Source organism: Aquarana catesbeiana, linkage group LG01 (genome assembly GCF_042186555.1).
Source record: "Aquarana catesbeiana isolate 2022-GZ linkage group LG01, ASM4218655v1, whole genome shotgun sequence".
In the NCBI taxonomy this organism is placed as follows: domain Eukaryota; kingdom Metazoa; phylum Chordata; class Amphibia; order Anura; family Ranidae; genus Aquarana; species Aquarana catesbeiana.
In genome coordinates, this window is record NC_133324.1 from 403314119 (window position 1) to 403328846 (window position 14728).

Genomic DNA, 14728 nt, shown 5'->3' on the forward strand with positions numbered 1-14728 from the left:
GATGCCAATTGAAAATTTAACAAGGGGACACCACACACACTATATAAGGATGGGAAGACACAACACAGGTCACGCTCCCGTAGACGTCCTAACGACGAAACGCGTAGGGCGTGGCCTAATCTGTGCTTCCCAAACATCACCTCCTGTACCAGCGCTGAAGGATATTAATGACGGTTTTGACGTTTTTACCATTTCGCTTGATTTTTACCGTAAAAGTGTGAGTACCCTTTCATTTTGTGTAATAAAACTTTTTTAAAGCAATTTTACGCTATGGGCACTCCCTCTCTTTTTATATATGATATACCACGATCCTGAGCCCGCCAGCGATCGCTGTACAGTGGCGATAAAACTGTAACTGCCTACTACCCCCGCAGGGGTGAAGTGATCTGGTGAGTGGCTGCACTTTTAGAGCAAAGAGATATTATAAGTGAAGGATTATCACCACAGCACAAGAATATGACACAAGAGACTTACTAAAGAATTTTGAAGCACGTTTGCACTTTTATCTTGTCACTGTTGCCTTTTGGATTGCACCAGCACATTTGCACTTTATTTTGTTATTGTAATTTTCCTTAGGAACAGATTTCCTACACCCCTCCCCACCTCCCTATCTCACTCCCTTCTCCCTTCCCCCCCCCCTTTCCTCCTCCCCCCCCCCCCTCCCCCCCCTTTCTTCCCTCCCTAGCAATATTACTATGTAAGCATTTAAGTTATGTCTATGTATCACCTATGATTGCACAATATTGCAACAGAATATTTAATTGACACATGCACGGTATACTTGGGAATTCATATTGTTAATTTGTATTTAATATTTGATATATGCATGGTGCACCTAAGAATTTATTTTAATCTAGTAACCTATATGGAGGTAGGAAACTAAATAGGAACAGCGCCAAACCCTTCTATCATTTCTAATTAAAACTGCACTACACAGAGGTCTGACTAAACTCCCTGTATCTATCTTATCCAACGAGCAGTTATGTTTATTGGAATCGGATTCTTGTGTTCTGCTTGTATATTTGGCCAACTTATTTTCTTACAAATACAGTAAAACCTTAGATTGAGAGCATAATTTGTTCTGGAAACCTGCTTGTAATCCAAAGCACTCTTATATCAAAGCAAATTTCCCCATAAGAAATAATGGAAACTCAAATGATTTGTTCCACAACCATTTATTCATATGTCCTTCAAGTTTATAGTCCATATAAAAAGATTATAGCAATGTTATAGGTTGTGTAACCATAAAATGTCCATCCACAAATGGAAGCCTCAACAAGGGGATTAGAAGCAAAAACCAGCAGGAGCTACAGAGTATAAAAGAGAAGAGAGGCGCCTCTACGTGTAGGAATATGGTTACATTTAATGAAGGTACAACATTTAGCAAGTCACATGATTGCTGATTAAAACAGGCACATCTAAGTATACAGGCATCTGGGGTAAAGCTGTCCACATAGACCATCCCCCGCACCACTGGCTTTCACAGCTGTCAGTCTGCAATCATGACCAGGAAGACTATCCTGCAGTAGAGTGATCTGAAAGCGAGGCTTGAACCGCTCGTGGAGTGCAGCGTGGAAGGGACATGAATAGCGGTGAGGAGGATGGTCTATGTGGACAGCTTTACTCCGGATGCCTGCATACTTAGATGTTCCTCTTTTAATGATCAACAATGAGAATTGCTAAATGTTGTACCTTCATTAAATGTAATCATATTTCTACACTTAGAGGAGCCTCTCTTGTCTTTTATACTGAGTTGTGACATGACGCTACTCTTATATCAAGACATCGCTTGTTTATCAAGTCAAAATGTATTTAAAAAATTAGCTTGTCTTGCAAAACGCTCTCAAACCAAAAGTTACTCTCAATCCAAGGTTTTACTGTACTGCTAAATTTTAAAATATAGTATTCTGATAAAAAATGCATTTCTACTGGTTTCAATAAAGGTATTAGGGATTGGAGCAAGCACAGTTACATTTCAACTTGGACATTTATTAATTCACATCATGCCGATACCTAATATACAATATACAGAATGACATGTTTAAATGTCCTGCTCTTGAAAAGGCCTACAAAAGGGAATGCTTGACAACAGTAAATGGAGTCTAAAAGGGTGGTTCGGGTACCTGTAATCCACCCCCTAACAGGTTTGTCTTTGATAGCAGTGTTCAATTATTTAACAGCCTTATATGGCTTTTTACACCGACTTTACATATTTTAATAAAGACGATGATTAAATACATTCTATGCTTTATGGACCTTATCACTTTCCTAGTGGATTGGGTTTACAAGAATTGCCAACTATACAATAAACACTTACTCCCCATTTCACATCCTTCCAACCCTTTCCTCAAAATGAACATGTCACCTCCATGCTGCATCCAGTTTCTGTGAGTCTCGATGGCATGGTCTTGGCATGTTCCTGCTGCAGTAACTTCATCTAGATTGTTTTTCAGCCGCATCTAAAAGTGCCAGAGTTGTATGGAAGAGGGGTCACTAATGGCATCACGCAAACACATCAGACATTTCATACATATTTGCAAAACTAGAAATGTTTCTAACAACAACAACAAATCTACAGGCACGTTTAAACAGTGCAACAGACAGAAATAATAAGAAAATACTTACGCATCCACCAGTAGGTCGGTTAAATGATAGGACTCTGTAAGCGAGTTAACTACTAAGTAGGTTTGTACTTCCTGACCCCTGCGTTAAATATATAGTATCCCCCCACATTACCCCAACTGGATAGCCCTGGTATCACACAAGATCAGTCATTATAAATGCACGAGTCATGCTGAAACTGGGGGCAGAAAGGCCAAAGAGACAGTCTGTGCACAGCGCATCAGTACGCATAGAACCAACCACTAAAAGAGAATGACAACTGTCACCCTCGTAACTTGGTTGAGACATTAAACCCAGAATGAGAGAACTGTAAATATACAGTACACTATTCCACTAATAAAAATTCACAAGTTGTGCATGGATGGTAATGATGGAACCCATCTAGATGCCACTGGTAGGCAGGCACCCTTTATTATGTACAGGAATGTATTTCTGTATGTGTGGTTGGTTAAGTGCTGCCCCTGGAAGCCATGCTGCCCTAGACCGCAGCCCATGCCGCTTTGCAAATGCAAATATTGATAGATTTAGATATAGATATATTGCCATAGGCTTTAGTAGTTCAACCACCATATTCGAGGATTGGTTTACTGCACAGTCATCTGTGTGTTCAAAATATCAGTACTTGATATCCTGCTTCAAAGCAGAACTGTGGCCAAGCTATAGATACTCAAATATTAACATATGCTTAACATGTAGTTAAAAAGCTTTAAAACACATGGACCTTAAGCTGCAGCGTCATCCTCAACATTTACAGCATTAAGTACTCCCAGTTCCATTTCAGCAGCTCAATTTATTCTGCTCCCCCTCCTAGAATAGGCTTGGCAGCCTGCCAGCTTTCCAACCTCCAATATAAACCCAGAGCAGGTGCTCAGAAAGAGGAGGAGAGCAGAGTGGGTGAAAGGACTAGAATGAATTCACTGTTTCAGTTCTGAACTTTAGGGGTGAATTTCCCCAAAGCTGCCTTTTTTACTGATTTGAAATGAGATGCATTGTTGTCTATGGAACCATGATCAAAGATCAGTAATTCAGCGATGAGTACAGAGCAGTAAAACAAAAATAGAACATTTAACATTTGTGTGCAGTCATTTACTCGCATACGCATGTTTATTCATCTATAAGCATGTGTAGGTGAGTACAAATGAGTATATTACAACACTGGCAATGAAGAACAATTTTACTCATCTATACGCTTACTCACCTTCACTTGCCTATACTCAACATTACTCAGGCCTTTACACAGTCTTTTTTACTTACAGACTTTCTGTCAACAAGTTCCTGAGTAAACATCAGCAAATGATTACACCCGTATGCAACTGGCCTATAAGGTCAATATATAAATAGTTTAATGTCTTTAACCTAGGCTCAACTCTGCTTTAAAATGGACCCTACAATAAATACGAACAATCAAACTTTTTTAAAAGTTGCAAACAATTAAGTTATAGTTTTGTAAGTATTAGGGGGGAAACAAATGAGCAATCACTTGCATTTTGTGATGATGACATGACCCTCCTTTTTAGGTTGTAAACTCTCAAGAACAGGGACCACTGATCCCTCTTATATGAATTGTTTTGTAACTCTACTGTTTCCCTCCGTTTTGTAAATTTTTGCACAAACTGTTGGCATGGTATAAATCCTGAATATTAATAATAACTCCACCCACTTCATTGGACATTTCAGACATATACCCATTTGCAAAACTATCAAGGTAGACTTATATTAGCAAACCTAAAAGAGTACACATGGCTTGGGCACATGACATCATGTCTGCTGGCATTCACTAGTACAGCAAAAGGAGTACAGAAAGAGGAAAAACAGGGATCTATGTATAGCTGGCATGTATGCACATTGAAGACTTCATACGTTGGACTTAAAGCGGGGTTCCACCCAAATTTTGAACATTATCTCTATGTATTCTCTTCCTTGCCTAGATGCTGACATGCTGTGTAAAAAAATTTAAATCGCCGTAATTACCTTTTATTTTCTAATCTTCTTAGCACTTCCTGGTTTTCCTCCCATGGGAGTAGGCGTGTTTCTAGCCTCTCCCAGACCTCCCATAGTCCCCTGGGAGCTAGTCTCAGGCTTCCCAGCATGCATTATGCAACAGCGTCATCACAACATCTCGGTGAATGCTGGGAGCACAGCATTCACTGCATCCAGGAAATACATGCTTGTGGGCTTCAAATGCCCACAATGAAGATGGAAACCGCCTTCAGTGAATTTTATAAGTTATTCTTTACAACAAAATCGGACACAGGCGGACTTATTACACAGAACATGTGAGTAGATAATCATGAGAAGAAAAGTTTGTGAATGAACTCCAAAAAAAAGAAACGATAGATAGGTGGACCCCCGCTTTAAGAGACAATGACAGCACTGAATGCAGACATCAAGGCTTTCCCTGGGCTCATATACAAGTAAAAAAACAATGCCTCCAGGAGAGTCTAAAATGAAGAGTATGAACCTAACCAGAAGAATAACATTATAGCAATGCTTTATTGTACTCAGCTACATAATAATTAGGAGTTAGCTTCCAATGGAAGGTCCATGTTAATCTCAAATACAATAAAGCTGGCAAAACACTGATCTAAATTTTCAAATTTTGATCAGTTTGTGGCCTTCGCCAGCTTGACAGACGTCGATTATTTAAATAACCTCTGTTGAAGGGAAAACTTTCAGAAAATCAGCAGGTGCTGCTTTCGGAATACAACGTATCAGTGGGGGGGGATTCCTCCATCCACCTAGTTTGTATGGATGGAGTAATCTGTTTAGCCAGAAGGGTGAACGAAAAATAAAAACTGTGTGGTCAGCCTAACTTCTTACATTCTGTAACTGTTATATGAATGGTACTTAGAACACATTTATGCTTATCCTTTACAGGTAAAAAGAGAATACAAAATAAATAAAATCATAGCAAAACTGTCTACTATATGCAGCCCACCTTATTTGCTGTTGTTGCTGAAAAAATATTTAAAAAAAAAAAGAAAAAAAGGAAGGCGCACTTGTGAACTATTGCCATATTATCCTTAAAATTTCCCCCCAAAAAACAAAAAACTAATGAATGGTGTAGCTGCGCAATTAGGTGCCCTAGTGAACACTTGTGATCTGAAAAACGCAAAAAAAAGTAATGACGCGTACACACAAGCAGACTTTTCGGCAGACTTGGTCCGGCGGACCGGACTCCGTCGGACAATTCGATTGTGTGTGGGCTCCAGCAGACTTTTTTTTCCCCAAAAGTCCGACGGACCTAGAAATAAAACATGTTTCAAATCTTCTGACGGACTCGAGTCTGGTCGAAAAATCCGCTCGTCTGTATGCTAGTCCGACGGACTAAAACCGAGGGCAGCTATTGGCTACTGGCTATAAACTTCCTTATTTTAGTCCGGTCGTACGTCATCACGTACGAATCCATCGGACTTTGGTGTAATCGTGTGTAGGCAAGTCCGTTCATTAGGAAATTCCGCCGAAAGTCCGTCAGAAAGACTGTCGGACCTAGTCCGTCGAAAAGTCCACTCGTGTGTACGCGGCATAAGGCGCTTAACATACAAAAAAAAATTGTGCACTATATATGCAAATAGTCCACATGTATTGCGTGTCCACAGATATCATCCAATAAGTGTCCCCACACCAGACTTTCCAAGTCTTAATCCTCATAACTCCTCTTCACTATATATGCACATTGGATAGTATCACCACGTATGAGAAGAGTGCAAACTCACCAAATATTATTGACCCCCTATGACAGGAAGGTCAAAGAACGCTTTGTGGTCTAGGCCAGTGGTTCTCAACCTGGGGGTCGAATGACTATTTGCCAGGGGTCACCGAATCCTGGGCTATTCCCGAAAACCTTTGCTTCTCTTCCAGCCTTTTCGCAGCCGCTCAGTAGGGCTGTTCCTGGAGCCTGCGGCCGCCCACTCAGCCTCTTTGCAGAAATCCATTCAGTTCACGGCATGGTTGGGGGGCAGAGACTAGAGGTCAGCTGACTGGTGAGGAATGTGAAGTGGAAGAGGCTGGAGGAGACCCTATCTCCTGATTTCGGCATAGGTGTCACTGCTATGAGACACCACAAAGTCGGAGGACACAGTGAGTAACACTACCTGTGATTATAGTTGCCATTAAAAGTCCCCACTACAGTTCTCAGATCAGCAGATGACCTTCATCAAGAGCACCTAAGTTGGCTGATCAGAACACTGCCACTCATCCCAACTTCTTGCCAGCACTGCCACTCATCCCAACTCCCTGCCAGCACTCATCCCATCCCCACCAAGGAGTAAGAGAAGGAATAAAAATAGAGAATACATGGAAGGGAGAGGAAAAGAGGGGAAGGAACAAAGAAAAAGGGAGAGAAAGAATACGAGAAAAAGCAAAAAAAATATGGCTAGAGAGAGGGATGGAGAAAAAAACAAGAAATTAGGATAGAGAGAGATAAAAGGAGAACAAAGAAAGTGGTACATCCTAAAATGTACCATAAGGGGTTTTAATACTGTACGAGTGGAAGGGACTCAGGGAGTGCTAAATGTCCGTGGGATAGGAGCGCAAATTACTTGTCTTGCCTTGGGTGCTGAAAACCCATGCTACGAAAATAATTTTACTGTTAGGGGTCCCCACAACTTGGGAAATTTTACCAAGGGGTCACGACACTAGGGAGGTTGAGAACCACTGGTCTAGGCCCTCATGTATAGTCCACTTACCAAAGTTCTCGGTTCTCCGGAGTGCTCTGGATGGTGTGTGGCCTATCCTTTTACTTCTCCCTCAAGTGCACCAAAGAGAATCTGTTTTTGCCTGGTGTTCAGTCCAAAGATGTCTTCAATTCGTCCAAAAATCAATAGTCAAAACTGAAGCCTCAGCTGTTTAGTCTTTTATGGATCAGTTAATAAGGATACAATCAGTGCAAAAATCACTATATTTCATAGTCAAGGTTGCACAGTCTTCCTCTGGCTGCATTCAATGATATAAACTTTTCTTTTCAATCTACAGTTGGTTTCATTTTCTGTAACGTTCAATGCAATATGAAGGCTTTCTGTTCAGTACACTGTGGCTGTCATAAAATCTCTCTCTTGCAGTTCATTAAAAACACAGGAATTGTAGGAATTCTTCAACAGCGGGGTTACACTGCTGAATACAAGAGGTTTAGACACTTCAGAAGTCTGTAAATCCTCCCCACTACCCCAGAATCAATGGCTGTTTAACTCTGCAAAGCTTCAATACTTCTTTGTAGTGTCAGTTTTCCTGCTGCTTTCTATACACCTTTATTGGCCAGTTTGGCAGGTCATTATTGTGATGTGTCAATAGGAATGCAGGGAAGGTGGAAGGGGGCTTGTATTTGAAGGTGAAAACACCCATTCAGTCCAGGTTTCATATAATGTGATTCAGAGGTGCGGTCACTCCTTTAAAAGTTGACTTTAAAACAGTAAACTTTAAAACCCAATCCACTTTAGAAGGGATTTCTTTACAAACATCCAGAGTTGTCACTGCAGAGTTATCAGGCTGGTTAGAATGAAACTTTTCCCTGTGCTGGGGATGGGCCTTTCCCTGCCAACCGGCATGACTTACAACTGAGAAGTTTAAGAACTATACAACAGTTTTTCCCATGGTTTGAACAGTATTTGGAGTGCTGAAAACAAACTAAAATGAACAAACTTTTCTCAAGTATATGTAGCCTCTGATCTATCCTGAAAACCTTTCCCTAACACTTAGGGGTTGGTTTACTAAAGGCAAATGGTCTGTGCACTTTGCAAAGTGCAGCTGCACTCTGCAAGAGCAGTTGCTCCAGAGCTTAGTAAATAAGTAGAAGCTCTGCTGACTTCCATCATCCAATCACGTGCAAGCAAAAATGCATTTTTTTTTCTTGCACGCGATTGGGTAGTCTTTGCAAAGTGAAGTTTACCTCATTTCTAAACTCTGGAGCAACTGCACCTTGCAAAGTGCACAGTCTATTTGCCTTTAGTAAATCAACCCCTTAGTTTTGTAGCCCAATAAAGCCCTCTTAGAACAAAAAGGTATCCACATGTCTTATTCCATCATGTATTCTAAAAATAAGAGGATTGCTTATTCTACATTTCAGTAAAGTGGGTGCAGCCATGCATATCATTCGTTTACAACCCAATGGCAAAATGCATATCCAGAAGAGCCGGTATATAGTGCAAATATAGGCTAATATTATATTTTATAATATATTATACTTATTCCAAAGAAAACGCTGTTTTAGGCTTTTTGGCATCAGCATTGTGTTATCATGGCTTCTATGGAGTAGGACTTGGGACCTAGCAAGCAAGTATAACATTCATTAGTTGGGAACTTCTTTGATTCCATTAGTGCCTTCCCACCATATCCTTATTAGCTACACTTGCTTGTGTTTTTAGTTTTGGATACAGTAGAATGTTTTTTGTTTTTTTTTAACACCCCTGTTTTTTGTCTGTCTGAGATCTTTCCAAAATGAGAATATTTCCTTTAGAACAGGTTTCTCCATTGGAAGGTTTCCCCTCATCTCCACTTCCTGTGACAACTTTTATGCACTTTAAGTCAATACTTAACCTATTAAATAATGCCTTGACAATTATTAAACTCTTGCCGCCCACATAACGCACATGTATGGTGACAAAGAGGGTGGGCTTTAATGCCCACACACTGCAGAAATGCGTCCATAAGCTCCTGAGGTTTCTATGCTGAAAGCACACTCAGCACAGTGATCGAGTAGACATTCAACAGCTCCCGGTTTCTAGTAGTGATCAGGAGTCGGTGGGACTAGGGACAGCTAATCACAGTGATACATGATTGGGCAGTTCTTCTCAACCCCAATACCCCCCCACACACACACACACACCTCTCTGGGCATACAAATCCTGTTAAAGGGAAGGAAAAGGGTTAACCACTAGAACTTCAACATCAAATCCTTAAATTTAACTTTTAGTATATAAGCTACATTCTATTACTTGAAGTGGTTCTAAAGGCTGAAGGTTATTTACCTTCATGCATTCTTGTCTTATGAACACACAGAGTGGGACTTGGCAGTAAGCATGCATGAGTGCTCCTACAGCAAGCCACTTGCTATGGAGGCACTCGGAAAGGGGAAACTAGCTAAACAGGGCTTTTTGAGTTAATATTTTTTATTGAGTTTGACAAGGTTTAACACATAGTTGAATAAGAGCAAAAACGTAATGTCAAAGAGGAGGTTAATACAACAAAGTGTGCATCACATAGATCAGGGGTAGGCAACCTCGGCCCGCCAGCTGTGGTGAAACTACAAATCCCATCATGCCTCTGCCTCTAGGAGTCATGCCTGTGATTGTCAGGGTCTTGCAATGTCTCATGGGACTTGTAGTTTCAAAACAGCTGGAGGGCCGGGATTGCCTACCCTTGACATAGATGATCCTAAACAGGACTTTTTTAAATTACTGGATAATTAAGTGAATTATCACACAATTTTATGTGAACATTCTCAACTCCTTTAGTAAATCAGCCTCAGTGCATAAGGGTTTTAAAGCACTTGGCTGAATGAAAGAAGCTGCAATAATCCTTTCGTAAGAAAGGTGATCTGTTACAATATTTAAGCTGTAAAAAGAAATATCAAGATGGACCACACAGCTCCCCCCAAAAAAATAAATAAATAAATAAATACATCTATAGAACTGCAAAAAAATTGTCTTGATATTAGGTGACCGTGACCCACCTTGTTCATGAATGCTTTAAGCCTGAAATATAAATTACCACCTTACAGCTGTTTTTTTTCTGCCAAAGGAAAAATGTGAACTGTGCAGATGGTCATATTTAACCATTCTAATAATACACTTATCTCACTTATCTGTCAAACGCCACTGCTCTCTTAGGACGTGCAAAATCACAGTGTTCTGCTCATTCTCTAAGATACACTTTAAAGTCTGTATTTTTAGCAGTCATTTTGCTAAACAGAATTAAAGCATGTACCATTTCATATTAGTGATGTAACTTCCAAATGTATCCAAAATACAATTACCTATTAGTTTATAAAAGTTCTCCATTTTAAATAGGTATTGCTTACCATCTTTATAAAAAATTAATATATGTCAGGTTAGATTGTGGTCATCTTAGTACCTGCTTTCTTTTGCACTTGAATTGTGTTCTTTATATTGTCTTTCTTATAACAAAGTATGCATATTAGGATTATTATGGCTCTTGACACTACTACAAGCTTTCTAATGCAGGTTGTCAACCAGTGGTTGAAGTTCTTTAGGCCTCATGTACACTGCTGCTGCTAAACGGACATTTAGGAGCAGTTGTGCATTTTTTTCAACTGCTCATGAACTCTCCTCCGTTATCTTATCAGTACATGTGCACAGGGTTGTTTATAGTCCTTTTTAGGCAGTTGAGTTTAGAGGCTTTTTTTGGAACGCAAAAAAATGGGTTCAGACGTCGAGTTTAGAGTCATTTCAAGCACCAAACGCTTCTAAACGCGGCAACTCACGTTTAGCCGCGTTTCGTTTACAGGTGTTTTTCATTTTTGGCTATTTAAAAAATATATATATTTTAAACGCTTTTAAACGCAAATGCGCCAAAATGCTGCTAAACGCGGCATGTAAACACGGCACAACGGACGTTTTAACAGTGGGTTACTATCTGTCAAGTTAAATCGTGCAGGAGAGGTTGTAAAAACGTCCCGTGTACATGATGATTGTTGAAGTAATCTCATATTAACAATTTGGACTTTTCAGCAAATCAATGTTATATTAGAAGAAATAAGAAACATATTTTAGCAGTAAATAAATAAAATAAAACAAAACAAGGAAATGGTTGGGAAACGTTTTTACACATTATGGGATAATTGTAACAGATCATTCGTTTTCAGTGCCCGAAGAGGGGTTATTTTTATCTTTTGGAGTCACTAATTAATCTGCTTCAGGGTTTATTTTGGGGTAGGAATTATTCAAATGTTACATTAGTGTTAAAGTGGTTGTAAACCTCAGACATGAAATATGAAAAAGCCTATCCTTTTATAGTGCGTCTCAATTAAGGGCACTAAGTTTCATTTCTGTTTGCTTTGTTCCTCTGCTTTGCATGAATCACTTCTGACAAGTTTTCATGACACCAAGATAACAAAGGTGACAGGGCAGGGACCTCCAGCTGATTGATAGCTGCAGCTGCATTCCTGTGTGCTGTGTGAGGGGGGGTGTCCCTTCCCTCTAATCAGCTCTCAGAGCTCCCATCACTGAGCTCTATGGAGTGTGACTTCAGCTTTTCACCCTCTTTTTTCTGAATAGTCAGAAAGCTGTATAAATTTTGGAATATGAACAGATGTAGAGAAGACTGCAGATAACAGGTACAACTTATGTAGGAAGATTTGTTTCATCTCTGTGTATCACCTGAAGTCAGTCAATTCACTGGGTATATGGAAGGGTTTACAACCACTTTAACGGCTAGGATTAAGGTTAGGGTTTAGGAGATTTATATTGCAATAGTTTTACTGAAAAAGATCTGACAGTAACAAATATACCATTTAAACAATAGCCTGTTCATGGGTTGTGGTTATAGCAAAGGCATAATTCCATAGAGAAAAAACAAAGATAATGTCACGCCAAGCCTCTTTTGCCGGCACTCTACTCCCTCCTCATCAGCAGAACAGCACAGGGAAGTGTCAGTGAGACACTAATGCATTCCAATTTCAGAGTTCCACACACCACATCTGCACTGAGAGGGAGACTCTGTGCCCCCACACATTGTAAAAGATGGGAAACATTGTTTGGTTCTCTAACTGTTGTAGTTGCGATCATCAGATTTTGTAATGGGGAAGAGATTGGGTGCAGTTCTGCTGGGGGGGGTGGACCCTGTTTCCAGGAGGAGCACTGTCTTGGCCACTGCTAAAGCCAATCACAGTCCTGCTAGCCCCGTCCACCATCTGGAGGAAGATGACTCGCTTGGTTGCCACTACCAATCTTTGTTGAAATTATTCCTGAACCTTTGTGTCACTTACTACTGAACCTCTGCACTCCGTGTCCCTTTAAGCCAGAGCCAGTATTTAGTGAAATTAAAATCACACGCAGCCATTTTTTCTCAGTTGTGGGGGCCCAACTTATGATCGTGTACACAGGCCCACTGCTTTCAGAAAATGCTCCTGACCTGAGCTCATCATTGCGTATCCATTCCAGATACTTGTAGGTGACAACATATACATCACATACAAGCAGGTGGGCTGGATGCGAGAGGTGGATCAGCAGGATGAGTGTGCCAGGACAGGTAGATGTGTCTCATCTCTGCTTCCTGTACACCACTCTGCATATCCGGTATATCATAGATGAGAAGAGGGTACAGCAGTGGAGAAGATGAGCAGGAGGCTACAGGGGTGGAGAAAATGAGCAGGAGGGGTTCAGAGGTGGGATAGAAAAGCAGCAGGGTACAGCGGAGGGGCAGGGGGTACAGTGGTGGAAGAGATGAGAAGGGGTTCAGCAGTGGGCCAGATGAGCAGGGGGGTAGAGCAGTGGGGCAGATGTGAAAAGAGGTGTATTGGTGGGGCAGATGAGCAGGGGGTTACAGTGGTGGGGCAGGAGAGCAGGGGAAACAGAGGTGGGACAGGAGAGCAGGGGGGTATAGAGGGGGTATAGAGGTGAGACAGATCTGCAGGAGGTACATTGGTGGGACAGATGAGAAAGTGGGTTACAGTGGTGCAGCAAATTAGTTCAGGGTTAGGAAAGATGAGAAGGTGATTCAGTAGTGAGACAGAAGATCATGGGGAGAGGGCGCTGGAGCAGATCTGCAGGGAGGTACAGTGGTGGGGCAGATGAGAAAAGGGGTACATTGATGGGGCAGATGAGCAGGGGGGTTACAGTGGTTTGACAGAAGAGCAAGGGGGTACAGTGGTGGGGCAGATGTGCAGGAGGTACAGTGGTGGGAGGGATGAGAAGGGGGTTCAGCAGTGGTACAGAAAAGCAGGGGGGTACAGTGATGGAGCAGATGAGCGGGGGGTTACAGTGGTGGCAAAGATGAGCAGGGGGGATTCAGTGTTGGGGCAGAGGAGAAAAGACGTGGGACAGATGTTCAGGAGGTACAGTCATGGGGCAGATGAGAAAGGGGGTTCAGTGGTGGGACAGAAGAGCAGGGGGTTACAGTAGTGGGACAGAAGAGCAGGGGGTTACAGTAGTGGGACAGAAGAGCAGGGGGTTACAGTAGTGGGACAGAAGAGCAGGGGGTTACAGTAGTGGGACAGAAGAGCAGGGGGTTACAGTGGTGAAAAAGAGAAGGGGGTACAGAGGTGGGGCAGATGTGCAGGGTAGTACAGTGGTGGGGCAGATGTGCAGGGGGTTACAGTGGTGGGACAGATGTGCAGGGGGTTACAGTGGTGGGGCAGATGAGAAAGGGGGTAAATTGTCGGGGCAGATGAACAGGGTGGTACAGTGGTGAGGCAGATGAGCAGGGGGGTTCAGTGTTGGGGCAGGAAAGCAGGGGGGTTACAGTGGTGGAGCAGATGAGCAGGGGGGTTCAGTGTCAGGGCAGAAAAGCAGGGGGGTAGAGCAGGGGGGTAGAGCGGTGGGGCAGATGTGAAAGGAGGTGTATTGGTGGGGCAGATGAGCAGGAGGCTACAGTGGTGGGGCAGATGAGTAGGGTAGTACAATGGTGGGGCAGATATACAGGATAGTACAGCAGTGGGGCACATGTGCAGGGGGTTCCAGTGGTGGGGGAGATGAGGAGGGTACAGAGGTGGGACAGATGAGCGGGGGGGGGGGTACAGTGGTGAAACAGATTTGCAGGGGGGGACAGTGATCTGAGGTGTGGAGTTGCAGGAATTGGGACTGATCTGAGGCATGCAAGTGCAGGATGTTAATTTCTCACTACTAAAGTAGTTTACAGCATTTACTTTATAAAAAATCATTTTCGTGATTGAGATGTTCTCAGGTAGATAATCTGATATAGAAAAAAAAAGATAATAATCCTTATCAGAAGATAGAAAACATGAACCTGACCCTGATAGGGAATAACATGAAAATTCCTGTACTTATACCTAAGAATATTGTCAAAAACAGAACCATATAAGGCCCTATAGACAATTGGGTACAATCAAGATTAAGTAACAGAAAAAAGGAAAATCAGAAAAAAGGAAAAAAAGAGGGGAGAATGGTCAGCTGGGGGTTTATTAGGAAACTCA

General features: G+C 41.8%; 1 protein-coding gene across 2 annotated transcripts in view; it reads right to left on the bottom strand.

Moving 5' to 3' along the window:
* RFX3 (regulatory factor X3) overlaps nt 1-14728 on the bottom strand; it is a 485917-nt gene that overhangs the window by 343225 nt on the left and 127964 nt on the right. The window contains exon 2 of one of the 2 annotated variants that reach the window (XM_073634940.1): nt 2318-2459. The exons of the other annotated variant lie outside the window; for it this stretch is intronic. Coding sequence (XP_073491041.1) covers nt 2318-2459 — 142 coding nt within the window. The remainder of the gene's footprint in view (nt 1-2317; nt 2460-14728) is intronic. 2 annotated transcript variants of the gene reach the window in all.